Genomic DNA, 15,570 nt, shown 5'->3' with positions numbered 1-15,570 from the left:
CGACAGTTTACTACGCCATACACACCTGCTCAGAATGGCATTGTTGAGCGTATGAATCGCACGTTTCAAGAAAGAGTCATAGGCATATTATTTATGGCGAGTTTACATCCTGAGTTTTGGAGAGAGGTTTTTATGAAACAACTGTACTTATCATAAATAGATCGCCTAATACTCCGTTGAATTTCAAGATTCTGTAGGAGATGTGGAATGGCAAGAAGCGAACTTGGGTGTGAAGCATTTTTACACATTCCCAAAGATCTTCGCAAGAAGCTAGATCCAAGTCACACAAGTGCATCTTCATGAGGTTATGGTGTAGATGGAGAGATGGGACATCATCTCTAGTACCCGAAATTTGGAAGGGTATTTGCAGCTCATAAGTGATATTCAATATGTCTAAGATACATAGACAACTTGTTAAAGAGGTCGAATATCAGAAAGTCACATTTGAGGATGTAGCCTCCACAAATTTGGAAAATCAACTCAGTCTATTGGTGACGTTCCTACCACAAGTACTGTTCTAGAGAGAGTGGAATCCAGTAGTGATGTAGCACTGAGGAGATTTATGCGTGCATCTCGTGCCCCTGAGCGGTTTGAGCCAGGATTGGCCTATATATTAGTCATTGACTATGATGAGCCCACTTGTTACCATCTATTCAGATGGATGGTAGTGTGAAGTGGGAGAAAGCTATGCAATTTGAGTATAACGCAATTTTTACTAATTGTATTGTGTGGTGCTAACGTACACACTTTGCATATCCTTTAGCACAAGATTACACTTTGTAATCTGCCTATCCCCTTGGATAACGGACAATACTGAGGTGTTTTTTCCCCACGGTTTACAGACAGTCTTCTCGGATGACCGGGAAACGGGGATCACTGATGTGATGAATATGCATGCCGCTCCAAATCAGCCTTTGCTAAACACTAGGGCCCATAACACCTAGTGTGCATGCATTTAGCAAAAATAGATCCGAACTTGTATATCCATGATCATACTTGCCAATACTTATGGCGAATGTGATGCTCCTAGCACACATTAAAGAGGAGTGTAAATAGTTTTGAAAAGAAACTAAATACTTTCTTCTGCAATCATGTGCAAGCCTTGCTGAAACGTTTGAACCATGATAGAAGGTGAAACAAAAGTCACTTCTAGGTACAAATAGTGAAACTTTTTTGTTAACAACTCATAGCCTTGCTATATGTATAAACAACTATCTGTAATGTTGTTTAGCTGCACTTGTATGTTAACATGTCATTCTAAGTCAATTTCTAGCCACCGAAATTGCTCCTGATACGTCGTGCTGAAAATGGTCTAGAAAACAGATTTGACCAGCACCTAGGGACTTTGTCATGACACATACTTGAAATAGTGGGCGCCAGTGTCAGTCCCAGAGGCTCATATTCTCCACATGTGGAATATGTCTCATGTAAGGATGTCTAAAAAAAGAACATCCTTGAAGTAAAAATGTACTTGTGCGTGGAGGTAACTGCAAACACTCTACAACGGGAGTGAGAGGGACCCTCATTATCCTTGCTTCACACTGGCTAAACCGAACTCCGTGAGTTCCTAGACCATGTTGCATCCCATGTGACAATATGTGCCAAATAAACCCTACAAGTGGGTCTATAACTGCATAATGAAGAAACTTATTTTGGACACTACAACTCAAATTTCTTGGCTCTTACATGACCTTGTCCTTTCTTTTAAGAGCAAAAATAGAAGATAACATAGTATGTACATCCTACGTGGTAAAAGCAAACAAACATAAACAAAACCAAATCAGATGTGTACCTGAAGTTGAACATAGTGTTCACTAATCCGTAATGGAAATTTACCTACGCAAATTTCTCGCATGCAAAGGCTTAGGAACACTAATTGAAAATGAGTGAAATGCAAGTAGTATTGCACATGTAACCTTGGGTGTTGCCTTTGCAGTCCATACCCCTTGGTTAAAATCAACATTGTCAAATCCCTTGGTGAAACTTTGCAAGATAACTGCTCAACTAGCAGCCGGCCCTTGGCCTATGTCCGTGACCACCCCCCTTGGGTTTGCATGTGGCTCTTCCCCTCGTTAGGGACTGTGCCCGCGGCTGAAATTTTTCCACTGCCCCTTGGCAGCCTGTGGACCTAAAAACTATACTCATATAGGCACTCTTAGTGCTAATAGGAGCTCCACTAAAGTTGGGGGTGTATTCACAACTAGATAATTTTCACACCCAAAAATCCATAATATTGGGTTGTTGTGAACAGTTGTGTTGTCTGAAATGATGGCTTAATCCATACACCTTGGTAGAGATAAGCTCTTACAAGTTTGAGACGTTCAAAAACTCAACTTGACTGTCACATGTAAAGTGTGTAATGCTAAAATAATGCCCAAAAAAAATCACTAATGGCAATACTCTTGCTTGTCCATTATAATTGATGGGTACTCAGCTGGATAGAATTTTTCAATCTTGAAATCAATCACTGATGGACTACAAACAGTGGCTCTTAGCCATGCCAAAATAGGTGGTATTATATGGCTCTTAGCCCTTCCTGTTGGCTCATAGTCCGTCTTGTTACCGTATTGATAGAAAAATATTTCAATAAAATCATGCCTAGTGTCTCCTTTCCTGCAAAGAGTTGGGAAGAGAGAGAGAGAGAGAGAGAGAGAGAGAGAATGTTGGGCTAAGGAAAACCCCGTATTCGAATGTGTTGTATGCCCCTTGAATATGATCCCGTATAGACCGCGTCTATGTCTTAGCGTATCCTATAAGCGTACAACTACACGCCCTCGTAAAGAGAGGCTTAGCTTATCCTATGAGCGTACAACAGTGTACTTGTACCACGCCCTCATAGAGAGAGGTACCAGACGTCACAGCTTGACCCACAGACCTAGTATGTGATCATGACTGTATCAGGGTAACTTTAAACACGGCACTTTGCCTATGAATAACATAAAAAATGTTTTAAGATATCAGTGACGTACCTTGTCCTTGACAGAGTATTTAGTGTGATAGAGGAAGCATATACAATGATGGAGTGTCATACGTCCAGCGGACAAGTACGCCGTGTGTATATAGCAAAAAATAGAATAATAAGCATGTGGCTTCAATGACAGTCTCAACCATGTGAGCCGTTGGTATATGTGTTGTGCATGATTACACTAGCATGGATACATCATAGTGCGCCGTTGTGTAAACTGTGAGCTTATATCCATATAGTGCCAAAGATGTGTGATTATCATCCAGTCGTGCTTCACATGAAGACATACAAAGCACTTTGCTTTGTATAGCGGCTTCTTATGGAGTCTACCCAAGCACTTTGCTTTGCACAACAGAGAGGTATTTTCCAAAATGAAAAGTAAAACATAGACAAACAAAAACATAACTTGAAGTTTACTAACCTTGCTGCCCACTTGTGGCCAGGTTTCTGATAGTTTGCTCGAATCCAGCTCATAGCCAAATATACGGCTTGAGTGAGTGAGCATATGTATCTTATACACTCGCATGGGATGTATAAACCTGCAACAACTTGGCAAGTTTTCCCAAAGTTGTATGCTAAGAGCATATTCCAAACAGTGGAAATTGCGATGCCAAATACCAAAAGGGAATCCTTGCTTCACATAAGTACTCATGTCTGGTGCGCATAGCCGCCAGATACTCTTGCCGATTTACAATGGCATAGCAAAAGAAAGTCGACCGTGTCGAGCATTGAGAGAGAATCGTCCTTGTAGAATTGTACACTATATTGAAAAACAAAAAAATACGTGCAAGAGATGTACTTTTTATCCACTTGGCGTGATTACTAGTATCCGGAGGATTTGTAGATGGATGGGTGGATCATGTCATTGCGTGATTGTATGAATGGCAGACAACTGGCCTAGAAGTCAAGCCCGAGCAACTTGCTTGACACTCTCTTGGAATTGCAGTTAATGATCGGCCTTGCCGAGTACTTTGACCGTATAGTCCACATGTTTATCGTTCAAGGCACAAGGCGTGCCTGTACAGGCATGCACTGCCAATCATACTTATACCTTGATGTTTGTCCTTGACAAACATCTCTAGGAACAAGCTCCCCTTCCACCATAAGCAATGGTCTCAAAGCTTGTGTTGACTAATGCAAAAACTGCTGCAAAATTGAAATGAATAAGAAACATCAATTTCAAGTTTATTTTACTTACCGGCCATCAGAAACGTCGATAGCACCATCTCCATCAGATAGGAAGCAGTCATCAAATCGATAACCGCAACATGCATCATATGCATAAAAATTTTGCAATTGCATCCACACCCTTGCCGAAAATGTCTTGCCCTTCAAAGTCTCTTTTGACGCACTTCTAGAAGATGAAAATCGATCCGCTCAATTTCCAAAGTGGTGAAGCATCCAGGATTGACACTTCATGGGCATTATGCCTAGTTGCGAGGAATGTCTACATGCTACGGCACCTTCGCCCCTCGTGCTAGGACTGCCCTCAATGGTATGTCTGCATGGATTCTAGATTGAAGAGCCAAGGGGGGGGGTAGCGTGGGCACCCTCCCTTGGCTAGAAAATTGTCCAAGGTCCAACCTTTAGGGCTTTTGGGTGTAAAACTAACACCCTATTGCTGCGGCTATGGCGTGCAGAGGATGCCACGAGAGAGAGAGAGAGAGAGAGAGAGAGAGAGAGAGAGAGAGAGAGAGAGAGAGAGAGAGAGAGAGAGAGAGAGAGAGAGAGAGAGAGAGAGAGTTGGTGATCGCCATGGTGTCCCTCGACCGTCGAGCTTGTGATGCAAAATGCTTCCCTCGGCCTTGCGCTCACGTCAAGCCCATCCGCATGCGTTTCTGCTTGGGTTTGCCCGTGCCTCTTCCCCTCGTTAGGGACTGTGCCCCCAGCCCCTTTGCGGGTTGTCTTCCACCTCTGCTAAGAGGCCATGCTCGCGCATTCAAGCTATGGCCACACTACGGTTTCGTCTTCTTCACCATGCAAACATGCAAAACCCCTCCCCAATCTTGAGGACCACGCCCTCCATGACACGAGAGAGAGAGAGAGAGAGAGAGAGAGAGAGAGAGAGAGAGAGAGAGAGAGAGAGAGAGAGAGAGAGAGATGCACCAGCCATGCAAGGCCCCCCTGAGCTCTGATACCAGTGAATGGCCATAGGTAAGATAGACATGTTCATAACCACCCAACTTGCCTATATATAGGCCCCTGGCCCTCTGGCTCTTAGCTACATATAGCCCCTGTACCGCATGTGTATACGGAGTTGACCCTTGGCCTTGGCCCATCCTACCTTAGGCCCGACACTAAAGGATCAAGTGGTGAGTATAGGTAGATTTTTTGGCAAATTCAAAAGGGCAGCTAGAGTTGTAGCCCAAAAAACTAAAAAGTAAATGAAAAAGAAGCACATATTGAGGGATAAAAATTCCCTTGTGGTCCTAAGTGTGTTCACACCCCTTGTGTTCAAGGGCTTTTTAAAGCACTTCCTACCCATATATTTTTTTGTTTTAAAAACCTCCCTCGTGTAACTTTCTATAAAGTATCTCTTATGTATCCATATTTTTAGTATTTCAAATAAAATCCCCTTATGTATGTATAATTTCTACAATTGTACAATCAACAATCACCCCTTAGTTAAACTCATGTTCTATCTTACATACTTTTTAGTGAACACCCCCCCCCCCCCCCCCCCCCCCCCCTTCAAGGTTTACACACATCCCTACCATACCACGAAAGAGGCCCGACAATAGCCAAAAACATGGATTCTCTTCAAAAACACATAAAAATCACATACAAATGTCAATTGCACACACATGGTGAGTAAACCATAGCATCCATGGCAAATCATTAGGGGGAGAGAGCGATGTGACTTCTACAATCAATTTGCTACACGTGGATGCAAAAGAGGTAGAGGATAGAGAAGATGACTAGTGATAGAGCATTAGGTACAATCTCCCCCATGTAGAAGTGACCTTCTTCCTTTTGCATGTATTTCTTTCATAGATGGAAGGTCGATATCAAAACAATTACAATTTACTTTGGGTCAAAATAGAAGTTCACTAGATACTCTATTTACAAACGGACATGTAACAGTGCTACTAATAATTAGTCCATGCCATTTGCATAGAAATTTGAAGCCATCGCTAATGTGCCCTATATCTAGCCAAGCACCTAGCCAATAATTGATATGCTAACAACAACACCATACCATGCGATCATAATAGACATATCAATTCTCATTACATTATTAATAAAATCAATTCCAATTAAATAATAAACAATTACTCAAATATTCGTTTCCATTATACCCTGGGGGGGGTTTAAAAACATTTTTTTACCAAAATTAAACTAATGGAAATTGGTGACCAACCACACGCAAAATGGTTAGTAATTGTTGTTACCCAAAGCGATAGATTTACATCGACCATGCTATCTGAATCAAAAAATCTACACTCGTGAAGCCTTAAACGACGAATTGCATTGTAGTCGTGTTGCCCAAACTTCAAATATTCATCTATGTTACCTAGATTGATGAATTACAGTGTAGCCATGTTGCCCAAACCTCAAAATACTTACAATTACTTTGGGTCAAAAAAGAAATTCACTAGATACTCTATTTACAACGAACATGTAACAGCGCTACTAATAATTAGTCCATGCCATTTGCATAGATATTTGAAGCCATCACTAATGTGCCCTATATCTAGCCGGGCACCTAGCCAATAATTGATATTCTAGCAACAACACCATACCATGCGATCATAATAGACATATATATCAATTCTCATTACATCATCAATAAAATCAATTTCAATTAAACAATAAACAATTACTCAAATATCATTTCCATTATACCTTGGGGTTAAAAAACAATTTTTACCAAAATTAAACTGATGGCAATTGGTGACCAACCACACGCAAAATGGTTTAGTAGTTGGTGTTACCCAAAGCAATAGATTTACACCAATTATGCTATCCGAATTAAAAAATCTACACTCAAAATGCCTAAAACGACGAATTGCATTGTAGTCATGCTGCCCAAAACTTCAAATGTGCATTTTTGTTGCCGAGATTAATGAATTACACTGTAGTCATGTTGCCCAAACCTACAAATTTTCACTTGTGCTACATAAACCCGCAAATTTGCACTATGCTTGTGTTGCTTAAGTTGATGAATCTACCCTATTGCGACCTGAAACGGTGAATCTACATTAAAGGGTCACACTCCCTAAGCTAAAAAATATGTGATCTTAGGTGTGTGATAAGAAGATACCAAGCGGTTAGTGATGCTTTTGATATGGGGCTCATCTATAATAGGACTTTCACATGTGGTCACCTACAATCTAATAAAAAATTGTGTGCCTTTCGAAGTAAGGGGATACCCAAGTGGAATGCTATTTTCATCAAAGGATAGGTCTATCGTTGTGTACCTCTATTATTTTCTTCTAAAAGATAACTAGGATTTGGCATGGTCTCGTGCATGGGGTTTACTTCCCTAACATTAAACCCCATCACAAGAACTATTTAACTTCACCAAAACCAAGACTAGAACAACAAACACAAAAGAGTGTAAGACTGGCTTACTAACCACATCATACAAATCATCAAATATTGATGTCTCATAACCCAAATTACAGTGCTCAATGAGCCCATTCACCTAAAATACCTTTGGTAGTCTATCTACTTCCTTCTTCAACTACATGTATTACAAGCATACATCCATACTAAAAGGAATACCTTACTCGTCCTTATTTATTTACATGCAGGAATCTGTGGACTACCATCTATACATACAATACTTTGATGGTTGAGTTCATGATTTGATGGTATCTTGACCCATTATACATGAAATACACAACAATATGTAAATTATGCACGCAAAGTGGGGGACCAAAGAAAACTCACTCAACCAATGATTCCACATTACTATAATATGAGAAGCAAATTGGGCAAGAATACCCCTAAAGTGTACTTAAAATAAGTAGCCGAATAAGGTGAAAACTAGATGGAGCAAGTGAAGCATTTTATTAGACACTAAAACATGCAAAAAAATATCTTATTAAGTGTGGAAGGCTACAAATTTGCAAGGCTCAAATTTATACTGTGAAGAGTGCTTTGTTCCAAACTTATCACAAAGGGTTGATGGGAAAAGTCTTTGGCTGCAAGGATTATTGTCACATATGCAAAACTAACATTGAGTTTAACTACTCTGTGACATATGAAAAACTAACATTGAGTTTGACAATCTACTCTAGAAAATGAAGCTACAAGATAGTATCACTTGGAGGCACCCTCTCTTGGGTGTGAAGGGGAGGATGAACATAGGTCCAAAATGGATTAGGCATATTCTAAGATCCTTTGTAATTTTAATCTAGCTAGTGAAGGTGGTATTTCTAGAGGTCTCTCCAAATCCTAATTTTTTCCTAGGGGGAGTCGTGTTTAAAGGTATATATAAGGTCACATCTTTTCCTTTAAGAATACCTTGGTAAAAATATTCTAGGTGATTGACTAAAGAACTCCCATTTCATAGTTTGGGTGCCTTATATAATCCAAAATATGAGGAAAGGTTGTGGTCCTAACTCGAATACTGATGCCAACTCATCCTTTTCTTTTTGGTGTTGCGATGAAAGTGAGATGCATGTGCATGAACTCTCGTTATGGTCTTATTTTTCAAGGTAAAATAATTCAAAACCTAGGCTCCTACAAAATTCCAATATATATAATCAATTTAGACATTGAAATGAGAGTTACTCTGATAATTTCAACAAGGATTAACATTGCTCCAAAGAAACCATTTTTGGCTTACACTAGCATGATAAAAGAGACCTCAGAGGAGAAGGAAGAAAGACATACAAATTTGCTTCTTGTGTTTTTTTTCCCTCTCTTTGATGTGTTCATGCCCTTCTTTTTTTTGTTTCAGAAGGCCCACATGATGCTTCACCTTGTCTTTTAAGGAAAATGAATTAGATAACCAAGACTTATGCAAGATTTTAATCTATCTATTGGGATTTATACTATGATGTTCAAATTTAACGTTGAAGTTACAAAGGAATTACAATCATTTATGATAGGGAGCTTTATACCATGATAGGAGCTTTATACCACAAGTAGGGGTCCTTCCCACCCTTCCCTTCCTCAAAAAGGGGATTCTTGAAGAAGCCCTTGAGGATGGTTTCTTAAATAAGGGGATGTACACAAGTATAATACTTTCCAATATGAGTTTAATAGGAATTCATAATCAACATACTAGTGTGTCACAATATCTACCATAATCTACAATTATGTGAGAAAGTAGGCAAAGCATAGCCCTATCGACAAACTCCAATCCCTCACAAAGACATGTTGAGTGAGTGACTTTTCTAGCATTAGTTCGTTTGTACTTTGTTGAAGAATGCAATTGTATAGATGAGCTAGCGCTTAACATTTTATTTGGGAAAAACTAACAAGAATACATACCGATAGAGTAAAATATGTGCTGGATGCATTATGAAGCTATCCATTTCAATTGCAATATTTGAAAACTATGTAGTCGTTGATGGGAGGCACATGTTTGAGAGTTACACTTACCTAATGACCCTTGTGCCAAATATTCTAGTTCTACGAGTATCTTACAATGAAGCTCACAGAGGCTTGAAACTAGTATGTTTTTTTGTCATAATCTGGCTTTAGCAAGGTGCAATTTTGGACAAAATTCGGAAGGGTAGCTATTTTGGCACTCCATCATCATGGGTTGATTTGACTAGGCATAGAGCTGTCCTCAAGGAAGGGCAGGCAAATCATTGACACTATATGGGATATTTATTGAAGCCCAAGAGGTGGGATCAACGATTAGCGTAAATCTCGAGGAAAACCGAACGGCAAATAAAGTTGATGGTGTTGATTAGCCCAAATACCTAGAACGTGAAATGTCCTGCAATGCACTTGCAGTGAGGGAATCATACATCTTGGTTTGTGTTGGATGTGCCCTTTGCTGGAATTGTGACCATGAAGAGTCTCCTCCCAAGTTCCAAACTGTCCATTGTATGGGATATTTATTGAAGCCCAAGAGGTGGGATCAACGATTAGCGTAAATCTCGAGGAAAACCGATCGGCAAATAAAGTTGATGGTGTTGATTAGCCCAAATACCTAGAACGTGAAATGTCCTGCAATGCACTTGCAATGAGGGAATCATACATCTTGTTTTGTGTTGGATGTGCCCTTTGCTGGAATTGTGACCATGAAGAGTCTCCTTCCGAGTTCCAAACTATCCATTGTTGAGCTCATAAAATTACCACTACAGTTATTCTCTCCGCGAAGCCATGTCAAACATATCTTGCCCCTTCCACCTTCCAAGTTCCCTATAAGTTGTTCTCATCTCCTAAGAATCACCAATGGCAAATAGTAAGACCCTCATAACATTATAACGTCATAAACTACAACATCATAATCATAAGACATGGTGCCATCTTAAACACTTATGAAGTGATAAGTATGTGTTTGTATAAGCAGGCTTTGGGAGCATGACAACAAACCAGGAGAGTGCTTTGGACACAAAGCAAAAGGAGGAGGACAAAATGAGAAATGGAGTCTAAGTAGGAAGCAACAAGAGTGCTTAACACTAGGTTGGTAACCTAACAGGACATAAAAGTGTCCTTTCAGGGTTTTGAAAAAAACCTCCAAAACCATAGTAGATCCATTCATTTTGTAAAATCCTTTCATGAGGTTATAGTTCAAGGCCTACTACACATGTAAAAAATAAGAAACTTGTAAAATTTCTCATCTTTTGGTCACACCAAGCCTCCAAAGTTGATGGACCAGTACATTTTCATCAAAACAGTCATTTCTTACATTTTGTTGCATAAAAATAAGATTAGGGACTTTTGTAGGACTTGAGATAAATTCCCTAGTTAACTTCAATGGGTTGGTGATCAGAACATATGATTGGTTCTCACTCACTATTTTTTGTTTTGCCAAAAGAAATAGGTACAAAAAAGTTGAATTTTTACCATTCTGCAAACCTATCATCAAAGTTTCTATAGCCACACTCAATACAAATAATAAATGCATGTTTTCTTAGTTCCCTATTGTCCTTTAGGTTCATAAGGAGACATGGAGCATGTCAAAAGAATAATACATCTCTTACCAAGGGGAATCTTGGGGACAAAGATGAAGTGCTAAATACAACAAACATGAAAAAACTGGGTTCAACATAATGAGTTGTAGAATCCCATAGAAACTATTCAATATCTAGCCAAATTTGATCCTTATGACTAGATATGGTTACTACCTACAAAATGCATGTAGTTGTCACAAGAAACTAACAATATTGAAAAAGCTATACTTTATATACTAGAACGTTTCGTTTTCTTTTATAATTGAAAAAATCAACCATCGTTGTCTACTATGCAAAATAGGGTATTAGGTGCCCCAAAACTCAAGGAATATTAGCTTTATGTCACAATATGCGACATAGAAAATCAAAACTGCATTTGGATATCATGAAAGCCACCAAAAAAATCATAGAAGAGCTAAAATTGGCTAAAAAACAGGATTTGATAATTTTTGTAATTCGGTCATAACTTACAACTTTAACATTTATTTCTCCCTAGAAGAATCAGGACATGTTGAGGACTACTAAAGATAGTTCTCTAGCATTATAGACCTCACAAACATGAATTCTAGAGTGATATAGTTGCAAAAAGTTGAAAAAAAGCCAAAAACAGGACCCGTTTTTTCACAGTTTAGGTTGTGAAATGTTGTGCAAGGACAAGGTTAAAGATGGAATTGATATTCCAAAAAAATGTCGAGTTTTTTTCAGCTCATGAGACAAATTTCTAGACATACAGCACCTTAAAATCAATTATGAAACTCTTGACGTAATTCAAGGAAAATGGTTACTTAACAGGACATAAAAGTGTCCCAGGACATAAAAGTGTCCCATTACCAACCTAGTGTTAATCTTTACTCTCTTTGTTCAATAAGGCATTATTCAGTCATGCTTTGAGTCAATCTCTATTGTACTTCCCTTCTCTCTCATTCTAGCCCACGAGCCTTGATTACATGGCATCCCTTGAGCTTGCTCATCTCAGTTGGAACTTGGATATAGAAGCTCTCAACCAGCAATTGGTAGATGAGACACTCAAGATTCAAGATTTGTCACTCGAATAGCCCACTAATCTTGCCAGAAACTCGTGAGCGATTGAACTTTTGAGTTCAAACTTCAAACTTCAATCTTTGTGCTTCGCTGCCTCTACAATCTGCCCAATGCACTAAAAGTTCCATATAATGAAAAGCATACCTTAAATTCCATAATTAAAAAGCATACCTTAACTTTTAACTTCTAAGGTGCACGCCCTCCATGCTTGAACAACCTTTAAAATTAGATACCATACTTATTAGTGACTCTCAAAGTCCATAGAACATCCTCTAGGTAAAACTCCAAAAGTCCCAATTCCAAGCATTAGCATGATGAATCTTTGTAGGGCACTTTGAGAGGTTGCCCTCCCCTAGGAAGGGCTTGCAAAAATAAGCCCTTCCTTGAAGAAAAGCCACTCAAACAACATGTCTTTCCTTAGGAAGGGCTACTATAAATTTGCCCGGCGTGCTAGCATCAAAGAAAGGGCGAGAAGGGTTGCAATTTTTGGCCTTACGTGGTATATAGTGCTTAGGCTCTGGAATTTTCACCCTTGGGCCCTCAGGACTACGTAATACAAGGTATTGAAGGATGTGGGAGCGGTGGGATCGACGTGTGGAAAGTGAGACACAGAAATAAAAAAGGTGCTAAGTTGTTGGATGTGTCCGAGTTTACTTTTTAGGTCCTATTTTACTTTTCACCTCATATGTTTTTGTTTTTCCCACTTGGACAACCAGATGCACACGTGCGTATGGTTAGGGCACCGACCTCTCATGACGATGGCTTGGGTTAAAATGCCCTTTCGTGCACTTGACGCTCAATTTTTGGTTGTCGTCCATCGCCCTCGACATTCCTCGCCTTCAACTCCCTCGGTTGTTCCCACTGCCGAGTACAAGTCTCTACTCTACAAACATCAAGGAAGTTTGTGCTAACACTAAAATAAATGTGTGAATTAATGAACCGTAACAGTTTTGCATGCGCTTAGTCAAGACTTATTAAGAGACTGTTTGAACTTTGAACCTCGCACGCGCTATAATGTGGGCCTATCGGCCCATACCAGACAAGGCTTGTACATGCAGATGAAGACTCTTCTCTCTCTCCTCCACTAGTCCCCTTATTTCTACAATGGAACCTTCGAAGCTAAAGGCTGCTGTTTAGCTCGCCGAGAGCCCTTTCTTGCCCTCAAAAGCAAAGGTTTAGCTTCCTCGTTTGTATTTTACTCAACGTATTTCCTCTTGTTAGCCTTTGCGTGTAGCAGCATTAGCTGCCTGCATATATGTAAAAGGAAGGAAGGAAGGAAGGAAGGAGAGAGAGAGAGAGAGAGAGAGAGAGAGACGTGCAAGCTCTTATCAGATGCAGAACATGGCTCTAGCTTGTATGATTGTCTTCTGCATGTTTTCAATTGTTTTCAGTTGCACAGTTGAATCTACATCTACATGATATGAAACAACAGCTAAAAGTTAGAGCAATGGGCATGGTGAGCTGTTGCCATTATCATATGGGCACTCAAAATTGTGATAGGCTGTTTAATTTGCATCTTCGAAATTTGTTGTATCATCTCTGTGCAGAGATCTTCCTATGGTGATGGTTTGGCTATGGAAAACAACAGCTTTGCAAGCATGCTCAGAGTTGCTTCGGAGATCGAAAGGCCTTGGTCATCCACGTACCGGTGGATCCCAATTGCTGGAGGATTTTTGTCCTTTGCTCTCGCCTTCATGGCAGGAGCCAATGACATCCCAATTTCTGTGAGTAAAAGCAAATGCTTTTTCCCATTCAAGGTCTAAATTTAAAGCAGTTTTGACTCGTTTCATAATGGGACTTATATGTAATCATATTCTACATTTGTCAAATGGTAAAACTAGGCGATTGAACTGATATAGGTGGAGTGACAGTAAGAGAATCTGGGCTTTAGCCACAAAAAAGCTACCTTAAGTATGCGTAAACTTTTCGTGAGGAGGTTATTCTTCCCTTAATAAGGAGTGCCTAATTCTAGCAAGCTGTTATCACTGGGGGAGTATACCTTAAGCTTACATAAAACTTGTAATGCCCAAGCCTTCATTTCCCTTGCAAACTCTCTTGCTAGCCTACTTGATAGATGAGATGCTTCACAAGGTGAATTGCCATATGTACCATAATCCAAATAAAGTGCTTTGTGATGCTTCAGAGGTGGCATAGGAGTAGTTCTGGAGCAAGAAGATTATGCATTAACCTTCAACAGCTGAGTTCCGAGTGTGAATGCCCCTGTTGGGTTTTTGTTTAAAGAATGTTGGTAGTAAGTTTGAACTGCATGTGCGAAAGAGCGCTCGCTCTATCTTCCACATTGTGTATGTGTGATTCTGTGTGTCCCACATGCCAGCAGGAAATCAATGATACAACTGAAACAGAACAAAATTGCTTCACACTAATATCTGAGTTGACGCAGTAGAGGTGGAGTTCCTTTAAAGAAAGTATTGGCCCCCAAATCGAGCACGTGTGGCTGCATTTCTTTATTTTTATTCAACAATTGTTTACATAATTTGGGTGAGACCACTCACCGCAATTTGACTTACAATTGGCACAAGGGCCACCAATTTATCGTGATCCTTGTGTTTATTAGCCATCCTCGTTTCCATGAGTACACACTACTCCAATAGATTTTAGACCTTCACAATAGTCGTACCCCAAAATTGAGGTTTGAAATATCAATTATTTGATGATTTGTGGGGTTTCTTCACAATGTGTAGTTGTATACATTTTACAAGTAAACTGTTTTTGATAGAAATTGTGAATACCTCTCTCTCTCTCTCTCTCTCTCTCTCTCTCACAGTGTTGAATCAGAATTGTTTCTCCGGATCTTCTTCTTCAACTAGCTCCTTATATTGTGCTTCATCTTTCATAGAATTCTGGTCATGATTATTCGCTACTAAATTTCCTCATCTTGCTGGGTCGAGTTCTCCTCAATTGTTGTTAGATTTGGATAAGCTTCCATCCTCTTGAGGTGATCGCAAGGGTTGAGCTTTGATGTCATTGTAAGCGGTTTGCACCACATGCCAACGGGAAGTTAATGATACAAATTGGCATAGAACGAAATAACTTCACGCTTTAATTCTTGGTCGATACCGAAGGTGGAGTTCCTCTCTAGACAATTTTTTTTTCATATTATGACAGTGATGTGTGTGGACACACTTAGGACTGTTGGGGCACTTCTTGTGACAAGTTGTTGACGTGACATGGTAGGGCCCCTAACGGACCCTTGCAAGAGGACATAACTTGCAAGTCGACCAAATTGCCAAAAACGTGGAAACCCTAAATCTGCGAAAAAGCAAAATCTCTCGATTTTCCAGAGTTTTTAGCAGTTTCTATCACAGTGATGATGTGGCATGGCCTAAAGGACAGAAACTGGCCACAAGGCCTAAACCCTAAGGAAAAGAAGGAGAAGAAGTTATGCCAAACTTGTAGAACTTGACCGAGGGGCCTAAAGGGAGTTAGGGATTAAAAACCTAACCCTCCCAACTTATGAAA

At 39.8% G+C, this 15,570-nt stretch overlaps 1 protein-coding gene across 2 annotated transcripts in view; it reads left to right on the top strand.

The window, feature by feature from the left end:
- Positions 1–13,280: 13,280 nt before the first annotated feature.
- LOC147432435 (uncharacterized) overlaps positions 13,281–15,570 on the top strand; it is a 57,134-nt gene continuing 54,844 nt past the window's right edge. Inside the window, exons 1-2 of one of the 2 annotated variants that reach the window (XM_086492392.1) lie at positions 13,281–13,546; positions 13,638–13,814. In XM_086492392.1, the coding sequence (XP_086348518.1) occupies positions 13,511–13,546; positions 13,638–13,814 (213 nt within the window). In that variant the 5' untranslated portion in view covers positions 13,281–13,510. The remainder of the gene's footprint in view (positions 13,547–13,637; positions 13,815–15,570) is intronic. The other variant, XM_086492393.1, reaches the window with a different exon arrangement.

This window comes from Adiantum capillus-veneris, chromosome 20, assembly GCF_014529385.1.
Source record: "Adiantum capillus-veneris isolate H3 chromosome 20, ASM1452938v2, whole genome shotgun sequence".
In the NCBI taxonomy this organism is placed as follows: domain Eukaryota; kingdom Viridiplantae; phylum Streptophyta; class Polypodiopsida; order Polypodiales; family Pteridaceae; genus Adiantum; species Adiantum capillus-veneris.
Note: the sequence above shows the minus strand (reverse complement) of the source record. Positions and strands in the feature narration are given on the sequence as shown.